At 61.0% G+C, this 12690-nt stretch overlaps 2 protein-coding genes across 5 annotated transcripts; both read left to right on the top strand.

The window, feature by feature from the left end:
- The first annotated feature begins 291 nt into the window (after nt 1–291).
- CHLRE_17g738050v5 (uncharacterized protein) lies at nt 292–3069 on the top strand. Its single transcript, XM_043072590.1, has 7 exons — nt 292–398; nt 488–519; nt 843–858; nt 1131–1200; nt 1414–1481; nt 1877–2004; nt 2357–3069. Exons 1-7 carry the CDS (start codon nt 388–390, stop codon nt 2443–2445), a joined length of 414 nt encoding a protein of 137 aa, XP_042915049.1. The 5' UTR covers nt 292–387; the 3' UTR covers nt 2446–3069.
- A 4072-nt stretch (nt 3070–7141) lies between these two features.
- On the top strand, nt 7142–11437 carry CHLRE_17g738000v5 (uncharacterized protein). Of its 4 annotated transcripts, XM_043072586.1 has the most exons (11): nt 7142–7332; nt 7516–7576; nt 7667–7704; nt 7915–7930; nt 8064–8155; nt 8417–8451; nt 8545–8587; nt 8753–8848; nt 8981–9049; nt 9205–9963; nt 10480–11437. In XM_043072586.1, the coding sequence occupies exons 1-10, from the start codon at nt 7293–7295 to the stop codon at nt 9318–9320; spliced, it is 606 nt and encodes a 201-aa protein (XP_042915046.1). In that variant the 5' UTR covers nt 7142–7292; the 3' UTR covers nt 9321–9963; nt 10480–11437. The 4 variants fall into 4 exon arrangements, with proteins under 4 accessions (XP_042915046.1, XP_042915047.1, XP_042915045.1 ...); XM_043072587.1 differs by lacking the exon at nt 7667–7704 and having other exon boundaries at nt 7516–7560; nt 9205–9625; nt 11098–11437; XM_043072588.1 differs by lacking the exon at nt 7667–7704 and having other exon boundaries at nt 7516–7560.
- Nucleotides 11438–12690: the final 1253 nt, after the last annotated feature.

Genomic DNA, 12690 nt, shown 5'->3' with positions numbered 1-12690 from the left:
CGTGCGGAAAACTGTCCGCAGTGACGGGCGGGAAGGCTGTTACGCCGGGGCTGTGGCGGTTAGAGGACTGGCAAGTTGAAGAAGGCGCCCGCCGCGTCCCACAGCCAGGCTGGTCGATGCTTAGTTATGCCTCATATTTATCCGCGCTTGCCTCAGAACTGACTAAACTAGGGCGGAGTGCGAGCGAGTGCGACAATCTTTGCCAGCGCATGCATGGCCGCATGGGCGGGAAGGGCGCCACCGTGTGCATAGCTTATTTCAGATCTTGGTCTGGCATCATATTAAAGCAATACGTTGACAACACCCCTTGCGCTTCGTGAGCCTATACAACATCCGAAAGCAACAATGGCGATGCCTCCTCCTGCACAGAACAGTTGGTCCACGGGAATGTGCGACTGGTAAGCTAGTGGCAATCAGGAAGCTGCTACGTGCGTTTCGCGCCAGGGGACTCCTTAACGTCTTGCACTGCCTCGCCGCTCGCGTGCAGGTGTGCACCCCCTGGCGGCTGTGGCATTTGTCGTAAGTAAATTAAAGGCGCAGAAGCGCTCGCAGTTATCGTATGCGGGGGACAGTGGTCTGGAGGACGGGCTCGGCTGCTGGCAGCGCGTGCGTACATTCAGAGGCATGGGCGCACAGTCACGGAATTTGCTTAATCTAAGCAGCCAGCGACATCCGGGTATCTAGTATCGCTTTCGCCCACCCCTTCGACTCCAGACCATATTTCGGGAGTTTTGCTTGAGACGCGCGTGTAACTATTTCTACACTCAATATGTATTGATTCATTCTGCCCTGCTGTCTCGACCTCGACTTCGCCCACTTTTCCCCGCGGAATGGGCGGACAGTGCTGGCGTGCCTGTGGTGAGTACCGCAGGGTTGCGGTGGCGAGCCAACCTCAAGGGGGCCGTGTAGCGATGAATGCTCATTTTGGGACAGATCAAAATGCCCCGTCTCCGGATGGACTAAGTTGGTGGTTGGAGAGGGTTGTCGACGTTCAGAAGGGTCATCAGCTCTCTCATCAGCGCATTAGCAATGTGGAAGATGTTTCGGCGTTGCCTGTCGTGTCCCCGTCCCTACACCGCAACGTAAACAGAGACTGCGCCCCTGGCCCCCTCCCTGAACACACCTCGCAGCCCCTGCTGCATGTACGGCAAGTATGGAGAGTTGATGCCCCCGACCGTTTGCTGCGGCGGCAGCTGCGGGGTAAGTCCTGCAATCTCTCAACTAGACCGTTGCTCACGACCGCAGCTGACCTGACCGCATGTGCGGCTCTGAACAGTTTTTGCTGAGCTGGGACGTCACAGCCTGCCAGTCCAAGCACTATGGACACTTGCAGAATCTTCTGCAGCCAGGACTATGCTCCGGGATGGGCGTGGGCGCACTTTGATGCCTGACAGTTTTCGCGTCTCCCCGCAGGGTTCCTGCTGTGCCATGTACGGCCTTTCCATACTGGGCGTGCCGTGCGTGCTGCAGATGCAGGCCCGGTAAGAGGGCGCCCAAATGGTGGATCGTTCCATCCCATCATGTATGCCATCCCCGTTTGTTACTGGGGGGTGCTCGTAGTAAGCGCCGTGCACGATTCGAAAGAAGCATGCCTGGACCAATCCAAAAGGCTGTTTCCGAGGCAACCGTCACGGTGCGGTCGTGCCTTTGGGGCCGTAGTGGGGGGGGGCTCGCGCAGGCATGCGTGGGTAGTGCAGTCCGCAAACGATGCCGACAAAAGAGCGCCCTGAAGCTGGACTCACTACAGGCTTCCTATGACAGTACGCGCCTAAAAGCACACGGTGCCAGGCCAGCATGGGATTTTCCCTTTCGCGCGAAGTCCGCCTACGGCGTTGCCCTTTGTGCTCTTGGTGCTTTCCCTTTTGCTCGCTCGCAGCGGCCACCTGCGGATGAAGTACAACATCCCGGGCAGCGCGTGCAACGACTGCTGCCTCACCTGCTGGTGCTCGCCCTGCACCATGTGCCAGGAGTACCGCGAGTGCCACATCCGCGGCCTGGGTCCCGGTGGGTAGTCAGCATGCTCCAGGGGGGGAAAGGCACGAAGCAGTGCGCGCCATGCCGCCAGGATGGGTCGCGAACCAGTATTGCTTCCAGCACGGTATGCGATGCTGCACGTGTTTATTAGGGGTCCCAGTCTCCATCAATCGGTTGGGTGCCCGGCTGGCTAGTGCGGTGCATTCCGTGGCGCCTCGTCCCCTTATCACTAGGCACGCGCTACTGGGGGCACGCCGGAAGGGTTTCCATGCAGGACGATCCATGGTGTCCACCTGCCAGCACACTTGATGAGCCTTCCTCCGGCATGTCAACAAATTACGATCATGGGTTTCCGCTTGCTGATCACTGACAATGCCAACAGGCGGTGTGGAGAAGGGCTCCGCTGTGGCCATGGGCGGGCCGCCCCCGCCGCAGGCCATGGACCCCGCGGCGCCGGCCAACAAGCAGTAAGCCATCCAAGGGTTTCAGGCAGCACGTTGTGCCGGGCAAGGCTACGCACGGGCGACGGCTGCCGGACGCGTGTGCGCGGATGCAGTATGCACCGGCGACAGCGACAGACGCAGAGCAGGCTGGTTTGGAATGCACAGCCCTGTAGATCTGCCGTTTCGCGCAAGGGGCGTAGAAATGGAGCGACGCTGCGGGAATAAACTTGGCGTTCGCATCGCTTCGTAAGTGGATCTTTGTAAGTAGGCGAATAGTGGCCTTACATATAATACACGGCAAGAGGAAACCTCTAGGACGAAGCAGGAACGGACGTGGACTTGGTAGTACGGTATCTGTTGATGATAGTTTGATGCCGTTATGTGATTGTGTTTGTTTCAGCTTCATCCTCTGACCCGGGCCCGACACACGGCCGTCGCAACCTACAAGCGTTTCAGTAAGACGGCTGCATATCTCGGTGGTGGGGGCTGCTAATGTTCTGCCCAGCTTGCAGCCAAGCTTGCGGGGTGTACCAAAGAAGTTAACCTGATGCAGGCTGATGCGACGGTGTGGTTATGTTCGGACCGCACACATGCTGCATGCTGCACGCACATAGTGAAGCCCCCTATCGTCTCCGTGTCAACCGAATGGAGTCTAGCCTGGCGCGTATCAAGTAGCGGTCCAAAATCGCGCAAGGGACATGTGTTCCCCGGTCACGGGAAAAGGGGCTGAGCCCCTCCACAGTCTGAGGCCGAACAACCTCATCGCCCGGACATAGCCGGGGTTGGTTTCCACAGGCACATGGCCAAACCAGGTGCCTATCTAGCAGTCGCGATGCCCAGCGCTCGTATCTTACGAAGGCAGGGGCGGCGTCAGTGGCCGAATTTCTCAAAATGGCTTCGTTTGGTTGACGAAACAGGCTGGCGCCCTGGGCTCCGAAACACCCAGCGCATTCTCTCCTTCAACGGTGCCTCGGCCAAAACTGCTGGCCGAGGCGGCTGCGCCGCCGCCACGGCATCCGCCTCCGCTACAAAAACCGCTGGCCAATATGCTTGACGGCGCGGGACTGCTGGTAGCAACGCTGCCGCTGGCGTTTGCCGCCGCCGCCGCCGCGCCGGCACCGTGAACACTGCCGCCGAGTCCGATCAGTCCACCGTCGAAACGAAGCGCCGTGTTGGGGACCGCCGCCGGCCGGACCAGTAGCAAGGGCCTGCTACCGCCACCCACGGCAGTAGCATCACCAGCATCACCGCTGCCTGCTACAGCCCTCTGAGTTACGGACACGAGGCTCGCCGAGCGCATCGCCAATGTCAGGGCTAGCGGCAAGAACGGCAAGAAACGGAGCGGCAAGAAACGGGGCGGCCCGACGTGAGGAGCGGCAAGAAACGGAGCGGCAAGAAACGGGGGCGGCCCGACGTGCGTTGCGGCCTGCCCACAGAGGTTGGGCACGCCCAGGGCTCCTATCTTAATGTCTCCAGACATTAATCGGCCATTTTGGCCGTTTCCTAGACATTCCTCCTGGGGGCTAATGTCTGGGGTGAGACTTTGTTGGCCCGGGTTTGGGGCGGGTTTTGTCCGAATTCCTACGGAGAAGCCCCCAAACCGCCTTGTGCCCAGACAAAAGACGGCGGCCATCCGGCCGTTTTTGTCTGGAGCTAGACATTACCCCAAAAACAAGATACGACCCCTGCTGGCGCCGCTTCGTTCACCCCCAAAAATTTTCCGGGGGCTCCGCCCCCAACCCGCACGGTTCGTGTGCGGTGGTGTCAGCGATCTCGGCGGACGCCATTTGCACGGGAATGTAACAGTGAAGTAATGAATGCCCGATAATGAACATTCTCAGATGTCAACACCGACACGACACGTCCACTCCTCCCCTGCTTCCCGCCGACCCAACCTCACTCTCAACACCCATAGATACATGCATACAGCCCTCTGAGTCTTCTCACCACATGCCAAGCAGGTTTCGGCCGTGGAGTAGCCGGTGGAACCCCCTTGTCCTTCGGCCGAAAGTGGCCGAAATCCCAAAAATGTCTTCGTCTGTTGGCCGAAAGTCCCCCCAAGATCCCGTGCGTTTTGGCCCGAAATTTCAAGTCAAGATCAAAAAAATTTCGGCCGCCAGAGGCCTTTCGTGGCAAATTTCGTTCCGAACGAAGGAAGATACGAGCGCTGGCGATGCCACAGCAGAGCCAACCGTAGCCAGGCGCAGCACAGTTGTCAACAGCCGCACTACTTATCATGCCGCTACACATGCCTTGCCAGCCCCACCGCGGACCGCTACCTAGACACCAGCCGGCTCCTCAGCCTGCGCGCTTGCGCCGCTTCTTGGGCGGCGCTTCGCTCTCCTCCTCCACGTGGCCTTTCCCGCCCCCTCCGCTACCACTTGCGCGCACGCGCCCCCGCTGCTGCCCGCCGCCGCCGCCGCCGCTGCCGCTGCCGCTGCCCCCGCCGCCGCCGCCGCCGCCAGTCTGCAGCGATGCAGGTCGCTTGTGCCCCAGCAGCATCTCCACCAGCGTGTGCCGGATGTTGGTTGCGGAGTTGACGTCACGTCCCTGCACCGTCGGAAGGGTAGAGTGAGTGCGTCCGCACTGAGCCCAAGACTGAGCCATCACCCAGCCGTCACCCAGCCATCACCCACTGAGCCCCACTGAGCCCACGACTGAGCCCCACTGAGCCCCACTGAGCCCTCACCCACTGAGCCGTGTCATCCACGTGTCATCCCCACTGAGCCCCACTGAGTCCACGACTGAGCCCCACTGGGCCCCACTGAGCCCCACTGAGCCGTCACCCAGCCACCCAGCCATCACCCAGCCAGCCGCCCGCCCGCAAAGTAGACTCACCCACACCGTCCCGCAGTGGTTGCACACTTGGACTTGGTGAGCACGTGAGCCCCCCTATGGTACGACCGCCTGCAGGCAGCGCTGCCCGTCGCCGAGAAAGCGCCGCCCGCACTTCGCACACACCTGGGGAGGGAGGGGAGGAGTACAGTGTGAACCTTGCTGGCTACCCGGCCACCTGTACACGAGCCCCATCCTGTCCACCCGACCACCTGTCTACTCATTCCAACCCGTCTGCTCTCATCTTGCCTGTGATGTGTAGAACTCGTCCACGTACACCACCAGGTGCGCGTATTTGTCCACCAGCAGGCGGAGCAGTGCCCGGTGTGGGCCCCGCCCCAACCTGCTGATGCAACCGCCATAGCCAGTGTTGGCGTTGCCCCAGCCAACAATGACCTCCTCCTTGGGCCTTCCACCAGCCAGCTGCTGCGCCGTGTGCTCCAGCACCTGTACCCGTGGCATTGGTGTAGCGTCAGCGCAATACAGTTGGTGTGGATGCATCTGCTGGCCCCCTCCCCTCAACCCCCATCTTCTGCGTCCGCACATGGACAGTCAGGCGCCACCGCCGCTGGCCTCACTGACGGTAGAAACGGAGCAGGTGCCACAGCCCGTACGGTTGCACCGGCGCAGGCGCAGACCCGGCAGCCGCCGCCGCGTCCACGCCACCTCCAGAGTAGAGGTAGCGTATTCGCAGCTCATGCTCAGCTGCCGACGCCACCCGCGCGCTGGGTATCCCCGCTTGACAGCGCTTGAGCGCCGGCTGCTCATCTAGCCGTGCCTGCTGCCACAGCCGACGGCCTGTCTGACCTGTGCAGTGGCGGTAGCCAGCGCCAGACAGGCGGGTAAAGCAGGCGCGCTGCTGGCGGCGCCGTTCTGTTACGGCACGCTGATGCGTCTGCAGGCGCGTGCCCCGCCACCCTCGCCTCTTGCCCTTCCACCTCCCGCCCCCCTTGTGCCGCCACCTCCGTTTCTGCCCCCGCCGACGCCGTCGCTGCTGCCGCCGCTGCTGCCGCTGCCATCGCCGCTGTTGCCGTCGCCACCACCGCTTCCGCCGTCGCTGCAGTGGGGGCTGGGCAGGCCCAGGAGCCTGGCCATCTGGGCCACGCCAGACGTGCGCGGCTCGTGGCCGGCCACTGTAGCTGTGCGGTGAGAAGCCTGGCATTGACCTGACACAGGCCAGCAGGTAGTTGCCGGGATCAACGCCCACGATGCCCTTGTCCCCGGGTGCCCGGCCCGGCCCGCCACGGGGCCCACGCTGGTCACGGGTCACCGTCTTCGTTGCCGCTCCCTCCGCTGCTGTGCGCCCGCCTGCCGCCACGCCCGGGTTGATGCAACGCTCCATGGCAAATCTCTGTCGGGTTAGCGGTCTTTGCTGGCAAGCACAGCACCGCACAGTATGTTGTAGGCCGCAGCGGTGCGGAGTGTTGTGGCTAGAGGATTTCCTGCTGTTTGGTTGGTTGCTGGCTGTGCTTGTGCTTGACAGCGGGACGTGGCTGGACGCATGGCGGGCCGTGCCTGTACGAACCGACCCCAGTCCCCAGCCTTACCCAGTTATGTCTGGGAGATGAGGCAGACGCTTGCGGCCTCAGACTAGAGACGTGGCGTGGGCTCAACCCACTTGCAAGGGGAAACCACATATCTTGTCCGTGCGGCGAAGGCGCTGCGCGAAGTAGCTGCGGGCACCTAGAGGGGGCGCGACACTCGACAGCCGTGCTCGACAGCCATGAAATCGTGATCCACGATGGCACCACTCCATAAGCGCTGTAAGTTGTACGTTACCAGCAAGTCGGCCCAGTTGGTCTGGACCACCAAGAGCACGGCAGGTTCGCAGGTGCCGAGATGAGCTCGCATGCGCACCCAACTTGAATTTCATACTGTCCGTGGCGCGTGCATTGCCGGCTTGTAGAAATATCTATTTTCTAACTTTTAAGCTTAGACGAAACGCATATCCTTCACCTGCCAGCTGCTAGGGACGCCTTCGAGCTCGCTGACCTTTGAACTCTCGTTTCAGCCAGTTTTGTAAGTGCAAGCTCTCCTAAAATGGCGATGCCTCCCGCTGCCCCGAGCTCCTGGTCGACAGGTGAGGAAGGTGGCTCGCCGCTGACCAGTTCCGCGCTGGCCTTCCCGTTCACCGGCTTGGGTGCCGGCAGCGATCTGTCGCCTGCTTTAAGCTGCTCACAATTTAACTATTAGATGCAAATAGCGTGCCTTGTTGTCCTTGGGCAGGTGAGCTGACCGCCCAAACTTTGCCCTGCGCATCCAGGCTTCTGCGACTGCTGTGCCCCGCCTGGCGGATTCGGAATTTGCCGTGAGTATGTGTCCTGGTGCCCTGACATGGACTTCCCACCCAATGAGGCAGCCATGTTGACGAGCGGGCTGCAGCGCATAGAGGTCAACGCCGTTCTCCTGCATAGGCTGCGTGTGTACGCTGGTCTACGACGTTCTGATCATAGCGAGTTGCGAGTCAGCGGGTGGGGGGTCGCAGCTCGCACGCAGACAGACGCCGGTTGCTGCGCCCGACGTGATTGCTGCACATATTACACAAACCAATCCATGCGCGATGTATAAGTCGCGCGTCACATTTTCGACGCCCGTGCTGACATGTATCTTGCCTACCTGTTGCTGCAATATTCTCCGGCTGCTTGGGCGGACCGCTCTGCAGTGTACGCATGGTGCTGGTGAGTAGCGTTGAGGCCCAGATTGCATTAAACGAAGTGTAGTCGGTACGGTCGTAACGTCGCGCCTGCATCACACCGTTGTGATGGCCGCGGGCGTCCCCTGAGAAAGTGACGCCGTGTTCGCCACCCACAGTGGCTGTTGCATGTATGGCACAACGGTGGAGATGATGCCCCCCGTCGTCTGCTGCGGTGGAAGCTGCGTCGGTGCTTGCTGCGCATACCTCGGTGGGTTACAGGAGCGTGGTGGTTGTGGTGACCGGTCACCAAGGACACCAGCAGGGGATATGGCCGCGGTGGGTACCTCGTCACTAGGCGCTGTGCGTTGACGCCCATCCTGTGTTTGAATTTACGCATGCGTGCTTTACACAGTGGCCATATCAAAGAAACATGAGAGATGGCATTATCTGAGCTTGCTGCGGGTGTTGCTGGAGTGCACACTTGTCATACAACATCTTACCCGTCACACTGCATCCCGTTGTTATGTAGGGATGACGTTCATCGGATGCCCCTGCATCCTGCAGGTGAGGTGTCACATACTTGTTGTCTGTTCATGGCACGGGTCCCATCCATGCGCATTGATTTCCTTACATCGTTTACCATGTGCGTGCTTTCAGATGATGTCGCGCGGCTGGCTCCGCGCCAAGTACGGCATCCCAGGTCAGTCGTGCTTTCTCATGGTAGACTACGGCATGCCACAACGCAGGCTGCGCGAAATTTCGACAAACATGTGCTACCTGTAGTATAAGTTACACGTCGACTTCCCAGCACAATGCACTTCACAACCCGCATTTGCTGACTTCGCTTCTTCATTGCTCATTCCAGGTGACGGCTGCACGGACTGCTGCCTCACCTGCTGGTGCTCGCCGTGCGCCATGTGCCAGGAGTACCGCGAGTGCAAGATCCGTGGCCTGGGCCCCGGTAAGCGGCGGTCAGACCGCGCACTAGGTGGTGCAGGGGGGGCTTGTATTACTGCGCTGTCGTGCGCCTAGTTCCAGGCACTCGTATAGTTCATGCACATTGTGCGCTGACATGCGTATGACTGTCGTGTAGGTGGCGTTGAGCTCAACAAGCAGCAACCTGCCGTTGCGCCCCAGCAGCAGATGGTGGCGGTGCCTGCGCGTAAGTTTGCGGCTGCCGGTGACTTGTTGCTGCGCGACTCAATCCTAGTACCTTGCGTATTGTACCGTGGTTACCATGTGCTGTGCAGAGATGTCATCAATGTCTCCCGGTCATATGTCAAACATCTCGTGCACTTCACCCAATCTGCCCCGCAGCGTACCCTTACCCGCCTGGCCAGCAGTACCCCCCGCAGCAGGGCTACCCGCCGCAGCAGGGCTACCCGCCCCAGCAGGCCTATCCGCCCCAGCAGGCCTACCTGCCGCAGCAGTAAATGAGCCACGCATCGGTGCTCAAAACTGTGCTCGGGCAATGGTATCCACCGGACTGTGAGCTATGGAACACATGCTACTCGCATTTTAATCAATGGCACTACGGTAGTACATCCTGCATGACATGTCACGGACCTAAACCTTGATTTGACGCTTGACGCAGCTTGCTGCGGCCTGAACTATGACATGTGCCTTTGTGTTTACTTGCCCTGACCAACACCTGTGTGAATGTGAGGCGACCGGCGGCTTGTATGAAGCGAGTCTGCTCTGTACATGGTTCTGGACGTGTTTTTCGTGCAATTAGTATGTGTTAATGCCTATTGCATGTAAATAGGTGGCAGGGAAAATTCGGGCGGAGCGAGAAGTGCCTTCGCACGTCCATGGACAATTGACTTTCGCGAGGTTGCCCGAAAAGCAAGCCATGGCTTTGCGCAGTATGACTTCTGTACGTCGTAAATGTGCTTCAAAGACACAGCAGACGGCGAGCCGTCATAAAGAGCCTGTCACCGTTGTCCATTTCTGTAGCGGCTCGCTCTCACGCCTCTTTCTTCCTGGTCCGGGCGCAACCCCCAGTGGACGCGTTCGGACCAGCCATGGCACCGAAGCGGCGCCGAGACGAAGCTGAGAAGGCGGAGGAGGAGAAAGGTGGGGGAGCGATGACCCGCCAGCGCCCGTCCGCTCATCACAGCCCCGGGCAGGCGGCGGGGCAAGCGGCGGGGCAGGCGGCGGGGCAGGCAGAGGCGGGGCCCCGGGGCGCGGTGCACGTGCTGTGGCACTACCACTTCTCCGCCTTCCGCCGAAAGCGCTGGGCTGCGTTCATCCAGCGCGACCGCGCGCTCCACCGCGTCGCCAAGCAGCTCACAGGCGGCAGGCCCAAGGAGGAGGTGGTGGTGGGGTGGGGTTCGTGGGCCTTCCAGGGAGGGAAGGGCGGCTCCCCCATCTCCGTCAGGGGCGGGCGCGCGCCGACGGGGCGGCTCATCAAGCTGCTCCGTGAGCGCTACGCCAAGCATGTGTTCATCATCGATGAATACAAGACCTCCAAGGTGGGTGGGTTGAGTGGGATTGCAATTGCTGGTGGGTGGGTGGGCCGCTGGGTTTATGCCTGGCTTTAGCGGAAGCCCTAGTGTGGCCCCCCTCCCTCCCACCCTCCCGACCATGCAGACCTGCTACAACTGCGGGTGTCAGGAGATGGCCATCAAGCGGCTTGGGGGGCTGAAGGAGGGGCAGCGGCCCTGGTCGGTCAAAGTCTGCAACGACTGCTTGACGACCTGGGTGAGGACCGTGCATGTGCGGGGACGGCTGGGCACTGGGGACGGATTGATTGACAGGTTGACGGCTGAGACAGCTCATGTGCGCTCTCTTCTTCCTCCCCGTTCCCCATCCCCAGAACCGCGACGTCTCCGCCGCCAACGTGATCCGTGTGCTCCTCCTGCTGAAGCTGATGGGCTTCGAGCGGCCGATCAAGCTGCAGCGGCCGCCATGGCCGCCGGCGGCGGCGGGGCCGGGCTGAGAGCCTGAACGGCGCTAGCAGGGCGTGGGGCTGAGGGTGCACGTGTCGATTGGCGGCGAGTGACGTGACTAGTTTGTTAGCTGCGGGTTAGCACGGACTGTGCACCCCACCCAACCGGCCACGTCCGGATTTGCGGGGATGCCAAAGGCCCCCAACATAGAGGCGTGTGCTTAGTAGGCGCCCGCGTCAAGGTGGCTGGGTTGATAACGACCCGGGATCAGCCCTTTTCCTGCCATAAGGCAGCCACCTCCTTGTTCGTGCAATAATAGTGGTATGGCTGCGTGACATACGGCTAACTGGTGGTGTTCAGGTGTGCTGTGATGACCGGCTGTGCATGGCTGGACCGAGCGGACACCGGGCTGTCTATGCAAACGGCCGCTAGCTCTGTCCTGCCGATGTGTTATGCCAGTTATGATGTGGGCGCAGCCAAGTTTCTTGGAAAAGGATGACGTCGATTCGGAGTGCGGACATTGACTTGGTTTGGTTTTCGTACGCCTTCAAGGGCCCTGGTGTGTTCGCTTCAGTGTCGCATAGTGAGGCCTGACTGGAGCTGACTGGGGTTGCAGTCTAATTAATGGCTCTGTGCTGTGTAACTATGCCCACCCCTGGCAATCCTAAGCTCCTTGTCCTGTATCTCTGCATTTCCGCAATCCAATTATCAGCATACCTTGTCTCACAGACACGCACAGCCAGGGTGCACACAGCCGAATGTGGCCTGACTAGTCCTGGTGCAGGGGAGGCGCCAACACCCCCTCCCCTGCTGTGGCGACGCGTCGGCACCCTGTATTAGCATGCGTGCAGCGGCAGCGGCACGAACCCGGGAATGGATGCGGATTACAATTGAAGGGACAGCCCGACAAGCGGGGGCACGCCGTACCCACGCCGCGAAGGGCCATCTGCGACCCAGAGAAACAACACCCGCCCCCTGGTTGGCTGCCGACCTTCATAGTGTTACGCACATGAGTCGAAGCCAAGCCGAAGCCCGCCAAAGCCCCACCGCCACGTAACACCCCTCATCTCGTTTAGGTCTTTTGGCGGCAGCACCAACGCACAACAAGGCGCGACAGGCCAGAGGTCTGCCGACATCCCCATCAAACGCAAGCACCACACATTTTCTCGTCGGCGTCACAGACGCGCAATGTCTTGGCCCGGAGGCCCATGTCCGGAAACGTCGGTGCCGAGGCACCACAAAGGGAAACCGAGCCGGAAACTGACCAAACCACCAGTACACCACAACACCTCGCCACGGGCACACCGCCCTCCACCCGCCCCACCAGCGAACTAGACCGACCCACCAAACAGGCACGCGCGCGCCCGGAGGCGAACAGGCGCACCAGCCGCCCGGGCGCCCGGGCAACAGCCGCCCGGGCACTCACATCCGACACCCGGGACCAGCGTCATCTGCTGCCTAACGGTCCCTGAACCGCCATGCTACGAACGGCACCCGCAACCTAACTATCTGCTGAGCCAGCAAGGCCGCCGGTGGAGACGACGGCGGGCCAGGCGGCACGAGGAGAGGCGCCGAGGAGCACCACGGAACATCGAAGCTTGCGCCGGGCCACGAGCGACCACCAGGGCCACCGTAACCTGCACACACTAAACCAAAAAGCGACCACAGAGCAGAACGAGCGCGGCCGGCCACCCAGACGCGGCCAGCCGCCACAGAACGCGCAATGCCGAAAACAGGGCGCGACGCACCCACCCAAGGCCGAAGCCATCCAAACCAAGTCGGAACCAAGTCGTAAAGCCTCACAGAGCCCGCAAAAGGCTACAAAAAGTTAGTAACGAAAGCCAAAGCCGCACACGAAAATGTTGTGCGCTTCCTCACGAGCCGAGGCTCGTACGGCTAGGGGCTGAGCCCT

Source organism: Chlamydomonas reinhardtii, chromosome 17 (genome assembly GCF_000002595.2).
Source record: "Chlamydomonas reinhardtii strain CC-503 cw92 mt+ chromosome 17, whole genome shotgun sequence".
In the NCBI taxonomy this organism is placed as follows: domain Eukaryota; kingdom Viridiplantae; phylum Chlorophyta; class Chlorophyceae; order Chlamydomonadales; family Chlamydomonadaceae; genus Chlamydomonas; species Chlamydomonas reinhardtii.
The sequence above is the reverse complement of the archived record's forward strand: the minus strand, read 5'-3'. Positions and strand labels throughout refer to the sequence as shown.